Here is a 13,595-nt window from a genome sequence, read left to right on the forward strand (position 1 = left end):
TTTCTGCCACTTCGGAATTAATTTATAGTTCACAGAACAATAGTCACAACAAAGGACAAGCCTCTGCATTTCTTTGTCCAAAGCAAAAATACACATGCTAAATATATAAATCTCAGCTCTGAAAGAGTTTAACAACACAGTGGTCAAGCTGAGCTTTATTGTGCTACAGCTGGTACAGTTACAAGAAACTAAGAAACACAAGTGCAATGTTTTTCAGACACACAAAAAGCCAACAGCCACAAGCACCACTAATGGTGGTCTAACCTCTTATTCTATAACTATTTTCAATTATTTTTTTTACACAGCCAAATTAAATGTACCATCTAAAGTCTCAAAGCTCAACTATTTCAGTAGAACTTCACATCAATTACTTTTTCTGCTTCTAAGAAATAAGACTGAGGGGAAAATACATTTTTTGCCTCAACTAAAATTCAACCAAACACTCTTTTAGGCCCAAAATTTACAGCAGGGACAAAACCTGGCCTTGGTGTTTATGTCACAAATTGACATTTATCTATTTGAAAACCACAAGAAATCTGACTCCAAAAAACAGAGCAGATAAAAAGGGTTAAATCATAGAATCATAGAATCGATTGGGTTGGAAAAGACCTCCGAGATCATCAAGCCCAACCCTTGGTCCAACTCCAGTCCATTTACCAGATCATGGCACTCAGTGCCACAGCCAATCTCAGTTTAAAAACCTCCAGGGATGGGGAATCCACCACCTCTCTGGGCAGCCCATTCCAATGCCTGAGCACTCTCTCTGCAAAGAATTTTTTTTCTGATCTCCAACTTAAATTTCCCCTGGCAGAGCTTGAGCCCGTGCCCCCTTGTCCTATTGCTGAGTGCCTGGGAGAAGAGACCAACCCCCACCTGGCTATAATTTCCCTTCAGGCAGTTCTAGACAGTGATGAGGTCACCTCTGAGCCTCCTCTTCTCCAGGCTAAACATAATAAATATAAATATATTAAGAGAGAGAGAAGGAAGGAGAAAGCAAAAGAGATTCTGCTGGTGGAACCCTAGAAAACACACTAGAAGACAATTTTAAAATACCAGAATGTGTCACAGAGCAAGCAGAGGAGTGTCCAGTCTCACAGAGAAGGGTTCCTGAACCACACAGAAGTGCTGTGCATCCCACCACAGAGTCTGAGGGGGTCTCTGCCAGCTGACAACACTCAATCCCCTTGGCATTATTATTTATGGCATCTGGCAAAAATAGCACAACAAAACCTATTTTCCAAAGGCACAATCTTCCACAACTGAAGTCAAGGCTCTAGAAAGAAGAGTTGTCATCCCTTTGAATCTACAAGTATCTGAGAAATCCTCTGCCAGAAAGAAGGTCTCATCTTCCTTCCAGGTACCATTCCAGTAGACCCAACATGTAAGTGTAACATTTAAAAAGACACTTTCAGTCTTGCTGAAGATCTATCCAAGTGTCAGATAATGAATTTGCTGGTGTTTTAAATCCTAGGAAACAACACAGGAACCACAGTAAAAGGACATTATTCCTACCTTCTTTTTTTACTCCCCTTGAATTTCTGAGTGATTGATTTTGTAAACCCAGTAACATTCCTTTGTCTCTTTTTACCCACTGAGGTCTCCCATGGGTCCAACAGGGTTTTGAATGCCACTATTCTGAATTTGCATCCAAACCCATGATGGATTTTGGTTTTCCTGTGTATTACCATTCCTCTATGGCAGCTACACAGACCCCCAGCCCGTGCTGTCACCAACTACTGGGTTTGGCTGCAGTACTGAGAGCTGTCACTTATGGCCAGCTTAGTGGAAATGGGATCAGTTACTTCATCACCTTGAGCACAAGACTCCTACAAGGCAAACAAAGAATTCAGACCGTGTTCAATGATTGCATTTTTCACAGCATTCAACTTGCAGAAGATTGAGAACTGTAAACATCAGAGACATGAAATCACAATCTATCTAGTCACTAACAGATAAGCAATAACCAGCATGCTCTTGGCTCAATGAGCAGGGATTTAGCTGCCAAATCCCAATCAGCACTAATTGGATTGTCCTTGACTTCAGAATACGCCACTGACACCACAGGAGTAATTTATTTCAACAAATACATATAACTCGAATGCAATACCAAGCAGAAGAAAATCTCATCAGTACTGACAGTGTTATAACTAGAAATAATTTTTTTCACTCTCTAACCAACTAGCTTAAAAGTCTCATGTTACAGCAAGGCAGGAGTAAAAGGAGAGATGAATCAAAGGAAAGCTTCCTACTTACCAGTATATATTTGTATGATACAACTTTCACTGACATTTAACAGTGAATCTACTGTTACACATTCTAAAAACGACTCCACACTGACTGCAGTTTTCCTTTGCTTTTTACTTTTTAAGGATCAGTAGCTGGCAAGGTTGGTACTTTCAATTCATGCTAGTGAACTACCACAGCAGTATAATTATCTTCCTCTCTGCTATAAGACAAGACTATTATGTTTGTGATGTTGGAGAAATTAAATGTCAGTCTCATTGTCCCTGCACTGAAAAACACGCCTGTGGCCACAGAAGGCCAGTGCTCAAACGGGCTTGCATAACACACAGTTTTCCAAGAACACGCTGCAGGAAAGTGTCTTTTTGTCAGATAATCCACAAAGTTAATCCAGGACAGAAGAGAGGAGAGAGTTCCTTGACTGCAATTTAGTCAAAAAGACATGAAAGGCTACTTCCCTCAGCATAACCCGTGCCCTTGCATTTCAGAACAATAAAGGCAGCTTACAGAGAAACATTCTGTCCTGGTTTAAAATGAAAGGCTGAACAAATATATTTTTATTGCTGTTATTTTAACGGCAAGACAGAGCAAGCAGAGTCTCAAATCCAAGTTCTTTAGAAATACTCATTAGTAGCCATTTGAGAGAAAGAAAAGGTACATGACCTGCATTGCTTTTAAGATTTCTGTAAAATGAAAACAAGTCCATGAACCAAAATAACAATAATTTTTTTAGCCAGCATTATGTATCAGAAGAAACTGCTCAAATACATTTTTATGAAGACATTCCACCAAAAAATACTGGGAGGGGTGTTTCCTCCAAGCAGATTTTCAAGATAGCAGGATGTCACCAAAAAATCCCCAAAATAATGAACAAACACCACGACAAAAAAACCCACACAAACAAACAAAACCACATGCAATGGAAATATTCCTTTCTCATTTTGTTTCAGCACACTATTTTAGAATTTGTTGTATTTGAAAACTAAAAGACAAGGTTTGTAGGAAGAGGTAATTTCATTTGCTGGAGCAACTAATGTGTTAGACAAAGTTTTTGGGTAGCCGTGCCCTGTCCAGCCACAGTCAATGACAGTCACTGCTCACAATACACAGTTACTGACATATCTGCATTCTGCTTCAGTTCTGATCCTACACTTGGGGTTTCATTCCACTACAGCTGTAAGAATTGTCCAGCCACAGTAAGAGGGATTTCAGTTTTGCTGTGTTTTTTAATCCCTTTCAGATTTCCATGGATTGCATTTGAATTAAATTAAGCCACAGCACAGATAAGAAAGCCACTGAAGTAACAGCTTTATTGTCTCATTTTTCTACATTTTCTGTTTTACAGAGATTGCACACCAAGATACCAAGGGATCATCAGCTCCTTAGACACACACCAGCCCAGAGGAATGCCCAGCTATGAATAGATGGCAAATACACCAAAAAATCCTCATGATATTCTGCAAAGGCAAAATCTACTCATAGGGAAAAAGAAAAAAAAGGATCAGACAACTCCATTTAGCAACTTCTCCCACTCTATCAACAATAACTTGTCTAGTTTCAAAATCCACCAAGACATGAAGCTATGTTAGACAACAAAGGCTTCCCTGAAAAGAAGCTGATAATAATCAGAACAGAAGCAACCACAACAGAGCCTACACATGTTATACCAGCATTTATCAGTTATCACAACAGCCAAATAAAACTGCTATACTGTTGCAAGCCTTCTGTCATACACATTGCAACTGTATGCATAAGAAAGAACAAAACATCCCTCTGTCTTCTTACAGCGACCAAGCCTCACAGCAAACATCTTGTTTGTTCCCCCTTCACAGGTTTTCTCAGTGCGCTGCTGGGCACACAACAGCATCCTACAGGAAAGCTGCTATGGCTCTGTGGGCAAATCAATCCAGTGTTTGGATCCTCTCTTCTTTATCCTTACCTTTCAGCTGCTGAGCTAGGAGAGGCACAGAATGTTCTTCTACCTTTCCCAAGTATCACCATATGTAAATTCTAGGTGATAGATTTACGCTTAGGGCTTATACCAGCAAAACCAAAACAAAACAGCATTTTCTCATGCCCTTCTGTGATCTTTGCAAACATCTGTGTTCTTCCTAAATCCCATCCACATTCCATTATTCAAACATATTAAGTGAGAATGTTTTGGTGAAGCACATCAAACACACTTCAAAATCCATGGAAAAATAAAATGGATACTCAGCAAGGCCTTCTGGGATTTCTCATAAATCTTAACACAGAGTGTCTACATTTTCTAGCACCTCTGTTCCCTTCAGAGACTTCTGCAAGTGCCTTTGTAGTCAGTTTTGTACTGATTAGTTGGAGGAAAATGTGGTCATCTACCTTAGACGATGCTCAGCTGAAGCAAAACAAACACAGAAAAGCAATCAGCCCTGGTGTCTCACTGAAATCCTTCCTGCCTCCACTGTCAGAACAAAACATGGGGGTTTAATAGATTTAAGGGGTTTACTAAATCTGGTTTCTCAGGACACTGAACGTGAACTTCTGACAGAAACTACTGCTATTGCAGTTCCCTGTAGTGGCTCAGAATGAGTTCTTGAAATATACAACAGCAATTAAAACTGTGATATATCTAAGCTTAGTTTTGTGGTGAAAGACACAGACGTGACTTAAGTGGGAATACAGACAAATGCACTTGAAAAACAAAAAGCCGAGCAAAGCAGGTCATCCTTTACAACACAAAGACTGCTCAGCTTCCCACATGCCTGCAACTCTACTGACACTTGTCATCAGCAAAGCTCGTTCTCTGCTCAGGCAGCATCTGTGTGTCCTGCCAAGCATAAACAAACTGCCTGTTGGCAAACTACCCAAAGGCCTCCACTACTTTCCCTGGAGCAGGAGGCACCTCACTAACACTGCCCAAAGTTCCAGGACCATTTAAGCTGCTGTAAGTTCAGGGTGCACTGATTTGTCCTCCATCATGCTCCTGATCCTCCTTTATGCCAATACTGGCATTCATCTGACGTCCCAGGGAGCCAGCTCTGCTTGAAAAATCAGCAGGAAAGTAACCCAGAAACAAAATAATACAGCAGCACAGGCAAAATGCTCAGCAAGAAAGGTCTTTTTGACAGGTTAGCATCCTAAAGCAAGTTGAAAATGAAAGGAAGATTTAACACAATAGGAAAGACTGCCATAACATCAGTTTCCATAGGCCTAGACCAGAACAGCAATGGACTTTATACATTTGACTCCCAAAGGACACATTCTTTGGTTTACTGGAGCACAGTAAAACTGTTTGCTTCCCCTTAAGACTATGCTGGATAAAAACTTGTGGCATCAATAACAAAAGCTGTTCTGCAACAACAAAAATCTAGAGGTCTGCTCCTAAATTGCACAAGTGCATAAACGCCACATTTTTAGTGAATGTTTAGAATAAAGCCAGATAATCTGCTCAGGAAAGCAACACAATTACCACGTTTTCAGTGGTATTGCAGATATTGGCACCTGTAAATAAATCCATATAACCAGCCAGAGCAGATGATGGCTCCTACAGAGAGACTGAAGACACCATGGAGCTTTTCTGGAAGAACAGTCACTACTACAAACATCCTGCCATAATAACCACAAGCACATATTATCCCAACTGCTGCTGACATACAGGTTGGGAAAAAGAGGAAGCTTATAGGATTTTTGTTTGCTTGTTTACACAAAACTACTCCACAGATTATATCTGAAAAAAAAGCAAAACAAAAACAAACCTATAAAATGTAATTACACTCAACATTACAATCAAACACATTAAACCAAAGCCAGAATGTTGCTGAAGATGAAGAAAAAGGAGAACATACTTAAAAATATAAAAGCTTCAAGTCTATAAACCTAGCAGTGTCTGCCCATGCTTTTCATATACAAGAAAGCATAACAAATGCATAAAGAAACTACCATTTTATAAGAAAAATAAAGGTCAGTACTCCATGTATTATGGGATTGCACGTGGGGGTAAAGGAATTTGGAAAACAATGCATGCCTAGTCTTCAACAGAATGTTGTTCCTTCAAGCATTTTTATTATGAAGCATTAAAGTAGCAACAAGTAATTTAAATAATGAAGCCTAAATAGTTACTTTCTGGGCATGACCTTTTCAAATTAAGGTTTTGGATTTATTTCTGAATCTGCTCAATTTCACCCATGCCAGCAATTCTACTAACCTTCATGAGACAATTTATGTACAGGAAGGTAAACACATACTTAAACCCACAGATGAAGACATTTTACAAATATAAAGCTATCCAATGCAATGTGTAACTTCATTTCACATACTGGCTACTTCAGATTGACTATACCCTTGAAGGAAGCAGCCTACTTGCTTTGTCTTCTTAAAAGCGCACCTGGATTTTTTGGTTGCTTATTAGTTTTGATTTGGGCTCTCTAACTTTGTCAGGGGAAATATTTTTAACATAAGATACTCTCCATTTCACATGTCTTAATTTTGACAGTACAATTAGGACAAGCCCATTATCAAATGGGATGGGAGGGGGAATCAGGCTGTAATTAAAGGAGTAATAATACTGGTATAGTAAAGCCCAAGAGATACCTTAGCAGAACTTTGTAAGACACTGTACCTTTAAACACAGACACAATGATTTGTCTAAAAATTGTATTTCTTTAAAAGAAAAATAAATCTTGGTCCGAGTTTATTAGCTGCACTTTCAGAATGAGCAAATGCAGATTATATGCAATTGCTTCTTCAAAGAACTACTCAGAGTAACAAACTTGAGTGTTGTTTGGTTTATGCATAGATAAATAAATTAGGGAACATTCTACTGTTTAAAATATTGTTTATTAACAACATACATTCAAAGAATCATTCTGAAACACCCAGACAAACACATACTAGTTGGCAATCAGTTAATTTTCCAGTCAGTGTGTATACTGATGTAAGTAAGGTCTCTCCCGCAACAAATCTGGTACCATAACGGGGAGTTACGTAACGCAAACCACTCTCTCTTCGCCCACAAAGCGACGGCCGCTACCACCACTTCCCCTTCCCCCGCGCAAACAGAACGCATCCCGAGCCTCGGGAATAGCGGCCATTCCTGGGAAGTCTCCGAGCGCCACGGCGCTGCCCGGGGCTCCCGCGGCTCGGCTCGACAGGCCGGTCACCATGGGACGGGGCAACCAACACCCGCGCTGCCCTGCGAGCCCCCGGCCTTTGCTGTGCCGCATGTCCGCGGCTCCGCGCCGGGCACAGGTGGGAGCGCGGGGCCGACCGGGCACGGCCGCGCCTGACCCTGCCCGGGCCCGGCAGGAGCGGGGCAGGAGCGGGGCAGGAGCGGGGCAGGGCCGGTGGGGCAGCCCCTGCGCTCCGCCTCGGCCACGGGGCATTGCCCCTGCCCTCGCCGCCTCCCGCCGCGGCCGGACGCGCCCGTGTGCGCCGCAGTCTCCTCCTCCCGCGGCCCGGCCGGAGGCGGGCGGGGGCCGGGGCCGGGGCCGGGCAGCGGCGCGGGGCAGGGGGGAGCGGCCAGGCGCGGCGGGGCAGCGCTGCGCGCAGCCACACCTACCTGTCTTCTCGTGGTCATAGCCCACCACGATGAAGTAGTCGGCCAGCCTGGCCATGGCTGCGCGGGGCGCGCCTCGGCCTCCCCACCCCTGCGGCTGCGGCGGCGGCGGCGGCTGCGGGCGGGCTCAGCATCCTCCGCTCCGCGCCCGCCGCGGCGGCAGCGGCACCGCCTCAGCCATGTTGGAGGCGCGGGCGCGCCGTGCGCCTGCGCGCGCCCGGCCCGCTGCCGTGACCCCGCGGGCTGGGCGGGGGCTGCGCCGGCTTCGCTCGGCTCGGCACGGCACGGTTCGGCTCGGCTTGGCTTGGCTTGGCACGGGCGCTCGCTCACTGCCCCGGCGGGAGCGCTGCGGGATAGCTGCGGCCCCGCACTGTGCCCGCACCCCGCGGGAGCCAGGGCTGTGCCCCGCCCCGCCCGCGGGGCTTTGTCTGCCCGCAGCCGCCCTGCGCGGGGCCGGGCGCGCCCCGTTACTACAGACAAACGCGGCGGGGCCGAGCGCGCCGCACGCTCCGGAGGGCTCGGGTGCCTAAGCTGGACTGCACCGCACCGCTCCTGGAAGGAGCTGCCGGGGCCGGGCATCGGCCCCGCCGGGGCTCCGCAAAAATGGAACCCGGCGGCGAGCTACTGCCATCCCCGCCAGCCCGGCCTCGGGCGCCGGGACTTGCCCTTCCAGGATGTTTCCTGTTTACGTGTTGTCCTGGATGTACGGCGGGATGAGCGGCCGTGCCGAGTGCCGGCCCCGCTGCCCGGCCCCGCTGCCCCGGCCGCTCTGCCCGGCCCGCTCTGCCCCGGCCCCACTGCCCCGCCTGGCCCCGCTGCCCGGCCCGGTCCCACTGCGCTGCCCCGGCCCCGCTGCCCGGCCCGCTCTGCCCCGTCCCCAGGCGGGGCTCGGGTGGGTCGAGCCCGGCGATGCCAAGCCTGCCCCGTGGGTTCCGGGCGGGCACAGGCGGCGGCTGCCCGAGCGCTCCGCGGGGCCGCCCTGGTGCTGGTAGCGCACAGGCAAGGCCGGTGGGCTCTGCCAGCAGTGGCAGAGATGGTAGTGATGAACGAACGGGGTGTCTCTGACAGGACAGCTCTTGGGTAGCTGGTGGAGTCTGCAGAGACAGTCCCTTAAGCATCCATGTACGTCCCGTTTGACAGCACGGAGAGACCGAACAGCACTAAGGCATGGGTTGCACTCCAGCGAGGAGCCGGGTACCGGGATGCGTGTGGAAACGGAGCAAACTCACTGGATTTGCTCCTGGCAATCCACCATGGCGAGGGACCCCGCAGACTGTCATTAGTGGCAATTCTCACGTCTCTTAGCTGGGACACACCGCTGCGGTGTCTTGCTGATTGAAAACTGGCCAGGAAGCTTTGGCCATCCAGCAGTGTTCCTGCTTGTGCCTTCCCAGCGGAGTGCAGAAGTCGACATGTCCTCAGAATAATCAACGTCGTGACTGTCTGTTTTGAGGCAAATGACACGTATAAAGATCTAATCTTAATACATATGCTTGTTAACTTTAGGAGTAAAGAAAAATGTGTAATATATGCATGGAAAAGATTGACTATACTTTTTGAGGAAGAGCTGTGCTCTTGCTCTGTGGGGTCAGTCACACTAGGTGGGAGTTAGGAATACCTTTGTTAATTCGTGCCTTTTGGCTGCGGGACATGCAACAGTTCACAAAAGCGAGGGATAATGTTCTCTACAGCTATACCTGGGGGAAAGTTTAAAGACACTGAGAAATTACCTAATTTGGAGCTGAAATAGGACCTTAGGGTTATCATAACTGCACTCATAAGAAGATTCAATATGTTGTAAAAACTCTCAATCAATAGTTAAGTCTCATTGCTCTTTTAATGCAGCACCTCTAGCAGGAGAATATCACCTCACACCTCACACTTTTCCCAGGGCATTTACAAATGCTGGTTCAAGAGGAAGATGTTTACTTATCAATTCCCCAATATTGCTAGTGCCCACTTCACAGCCTTGCTCCTTCTTCCATCTAGACCAATACAGCCAAAGTTTATAAAGCATCTTAAATAAGTGGTACATTTTAAATAAGAAATAGGAAGTTCAGCTGAGCTCCTTTATTTCATAGAATCACATAATGGTTTGGGTCAGAAAGCACCTTAAAGGTCATCTTTTTCCAACCTGCTGCCGTGGGCAGGGACATCTTCCACTATACCAGGTTGCTTAAAGCCCCATCCAGCCTGGCCTTGAACATTTCCAGGGATGGGGCAGCCACAACTTCTCTAAGCAGCTTCCCTTACATATAGAACAATCTTATGTTCTTATAGGACAAATGGAGAAGTGGAACAGTGTTTTTCACCCAAAGCCTAACGCAAAATAAACCGAATGCTCATCCAGACCACCAAAAACTTAATTCCCTCTGTTGCAGCAGAGTAGCCTGGGGCTCACTAAGCATCAGCTCAGAGCACACCAAGGCCTTGGTCTCCAGAAGCACCCAGTAAGCTGTCTCATACTTACCCAGGGAAGAACTGTGGGGCTGCAGCCTCCCCAAGAGTCGGAAAGCACTCAAGGGACAAGGTTGCCACACTCAAACTGTAAGCCTATCAACTGCAAGTTGTGAAGGTTCACAGTACCTTCTACAGTCAACTCCTCCTTCAGGAAATAAAAAGTCACACTCTGCTGCAGTCTCTTAATCCAGTGTCACCCCACCCCATGCCAGAACAGGAAAGCAGCCATGATGTCAGACAGGTATTCCCCTAGCAATGTGCATCCCACCCTCATTTAGGAGGCTTTGTTTGGTGTACTCAATCCTGTCACACATAAGGTTCACAAAAACACCTCCAATGGGACTCCCAGAAACTGAATTGCCCCTTGATGCTGTGCCCTCGACACAGAGAAAACTGACTGAGTGTGTGCACTAACAGCAAGATTTTTCTATGGGGATCTTGACTGAGATTTTATATCCTTCACAGGGTGCCATTCTTCTATTAGTATTATCTTTCTGCTGATTTCATACAGCCTGAAATATGAACAGGTCTGTGGCATATGAATTCAGTAAGTTTGTTTAAACCCAAAGTGAAACATGCAAAGGCACTTATCCTGGCTTCAAACAAGAACTTTCTTGCATAATCGGAACAACATATTTGCATCAAACTGATTCCCCATTGATACCTACAGATTTTAGACTTTTTCTTTTGGAATAAATCTCAGCCTGAATAAAATGCTGTATAAATAGCGACTAATCATCACAATTTCCCTTCTGGAAGAGGTACATGTTGCAAATTCTTCTGTATATATGGCAACGCCAAGAGACTGAAAGACACACCAAGGCTAATCAGTAAACAAATACAGGAGCTGAATGTTCCTCCAGATCAACTTTCCAGAAATGGATGAGGCATCATCCAGAGGAGACCCTACCCTTCAGATCAGAGCCAGTCTTGCTGAACTACATGGCATTGCCTCACACTCATAGATTGTGAACAGTATTACCATGGAACATCCTGTGTAACTTTTCTCCAAAATGGAAATAACTCACTACTTATTAAATATTTTTTTAAAATTATCATTGTTACCCTGTGGTACAAATTCAGTGACTATTGCTCATTTTCACACTGCATGGGAATGCAAGTTAGGAAGAACAAAATGAGGATCAGAACAAAGAACATAACATTTCATGTTAGATTTGAATCGATTGTACCTGCTGAAGCCCTTTCTCAAATCACATCAGCAAAAAAATGATAATTTATGTGCCAAAGTTTGCCATCTTTATGTGCCAAAGTTTGCCACCTCATGGACTTGAACGACCTGATTTCCATCAGTGAAATGAGACTACTACTGGCATAGAAGTCATATGTGAGTTTGTTACTACTGTTACTACTATTCCTAAAGCGATGTAGGATTCTTTCTGTATTGTTTAGCTAAGAATATACAAAATACACTTCCCGTTTACAGCAAGATTTTAATGAGGGATTTTCCAGCCTTTGAGGAAATGTGTGATTTTTTTTACTGGAACAGGAGATTTAATTTGAGTCAAAGCAATGCTTATCACACAAAACCTTGCTTTCCCATTCAGAAAAAGTTAGATTCGGTTTCAACTTCTGCTGATCAAGGAAACGCTTGAACTCGCTCGAGCCTGGGCTGCCTCATGAGGTCTCTACAGTCCAGCCATCGCGGGCTGATGCAGTCGCGCAGCCCTGGCCATGATACTGTCCCGCTCTATCACCTATTTTCCCACTTCTTCCTCCCCCAGTTTCCACCCCAAGCCTCTGCTCTGCGCACTCCTGATGGGGGGGGACGGTCCGCGGGGTGGTGCGCGGGGCTGCGGCTCCCGTCGGGCGGCAGGGACGCGGCAGAGCGCGGGGCTGAGCGGCTGCCGCTGCGCCCTCACCGCTCGGCCCCGGCGGCTCCCGGCGCTCCGGACTGGCAGGTGCGGCGGAGGGGCGGCCGTGGGCTGGCCCGCCGCCGGGGGCTCGGAGGGCAGCCGGCCGGGGGATGCGATGGGGAGCAGCCACAGGAATGCCGGGAGCGTGTGAGGAGGGATGGCGATGTGGCGGCTGCCCGGCCAGCCTGACCCGTACAGGTAGATAGATGCCCGACACTGATGCCTGGACGCTGCTGGCGAGCAGGGGGAGGGAGGGAGCACCTTAGACCGAGTCAGCCCGTGCAGAGGAAAATTTCCGTCATCCCCCTGCACATACCTCTCCAGGGTGTTGCTATACACCGTGGTTATCTAGAAAGGCAGTCACCAGCACATACTCACCTGATCTTTGAAACATTTTGTCTGGGGCGAGATGTGTGAGAAACATCTCACCTGCTTGTTCCTTCCTCCCGAATGTCTCTCCCTGGGAAGGGGACCCTGACGCCCCAGGATACGGATCTCCTGAGGCATTTCCCTCGGTCCCACCGAATTTGCATTGGGATAAGCAAGTAGAGACACGGTCCATCTGGTGATGGCTTCCAGCATCCCCTGCGAAGCCGGACGTCTGCATTTCCGAAGCGTTACGCAGTAGAGACTTTAAAGACTGTAAAAAAACCCAACCAGGAGATCAGACTAAGGTTCTGTCGCTGGCCAGCCGGGAGAATGCTGTTCGAGATCCTCATCCTGCAGTGGTTTAGCTTTATGTCTGGGGTAGTAAGCGCACTCACGTCTGTGAAGGTTTGAGGATCGGGAACAGCACAAGGCACGGCGGGTCTCCCGGCGTCCGTAACCCCAAGCGATTCAGTGACCCTGTGTTTGTCCCAAAGCAATACCGCCTCCTCTGTTCCAGGGTACAGAGCTGGGCTCTAACCTTCATCTTCCCTTTGGAATTGTGATTTATTTGAATCGATCAAGTAAATAAAATGCATTTTGTTAGATCAAAAATGCACGCGAGTTGGGTCATAAATATTAATGATGTCTGATTTGCCACCTCCTTAATTATGTGAAGAAGGCTGGCATTCATTAGAGTTACTCATTATAATTCACGTTGTCCAAATATGGGTTTATTTTTGGAACTTTGGTATTTGATGGATTTTCATGGATTTTGAAATGGATCGAGTCTGGCTCCAACTCCCCTGCTTCCGCCCACCTGAAATTAAGATGTCTAGAATGAGAAATTATGCTACAGGTCGTGTAAATATAATTATATATCAGGAGTTAAAAAGTCTGTCCCCAGTAAAACAGACTGAGGAGCTTATCAGATTTTGCAAGTTATGCCATTACTCGGAATCCACGGCTAAAAGCTGCCCTTATAATTAACAAAATACCAAGAGGGCTGTTTAAGATAATTTTCAATAATCCTCTTATTTTTACCCTAGTATATGTTGCCCCCAATCCAGGCTAGAATGCTTAAGGAGTGCTCGAAATGTGGGGGTGGGGGTAAGTGTCAA

The 13,595-nt window shown here is 46.4% G+C and overlaps 1 protein-coding gene across 6 annotated transcripts in view; it reads right to left on the reverse strand.

Moving 5' to 3' along the window:
• The window catches only part of SBF2 (SET binding factor 2), a 259,930-nt gene extending 251,781 nt beyond the window's left edge, over positions 1-8,149 (reverse strand). For 3 of the 6 annotated variants that reach the window (XM_071558956.1, XM_071558957.1, XM_071558955.1), the window contains exon 1: positions 7,778-8,148. In XM_071558956.1, coding sequence (XP_071415057.1) covers positions 7,778-7,832 — 55 coding nt within the window. In that variant the 5' untranslated portion in view covers positions 7,833-8,148. Of the gene's footprint in view, positions 1-7,777 lie in introns of all 6 variants that reach the window. The other 3 variants (XM_071558954.1, XM_071558953.1, XM_071558958.1) reach the window with 2 other exon arrangements.
• Between the last annotated feature and the right edge of the window lie 5,446 nt (positions 8,150-13,595).

The sequence above is a fragment of the Pithys albifrons genome, chromosome 6 (genome assembly GCF_047495875.1).
Source record: "Pithys albifrons albifrons isolate INPA30051 chromosome 6, PitAlb_v1, whole genome shotgun sequence".
Classification (NCBI taxonomy): domain Eukaryota; kingdom Metazoa; phylum Chordata; class Aves; order Passeriformes; family Thamnophilidae; genus Pithys; species Pithys albifrons.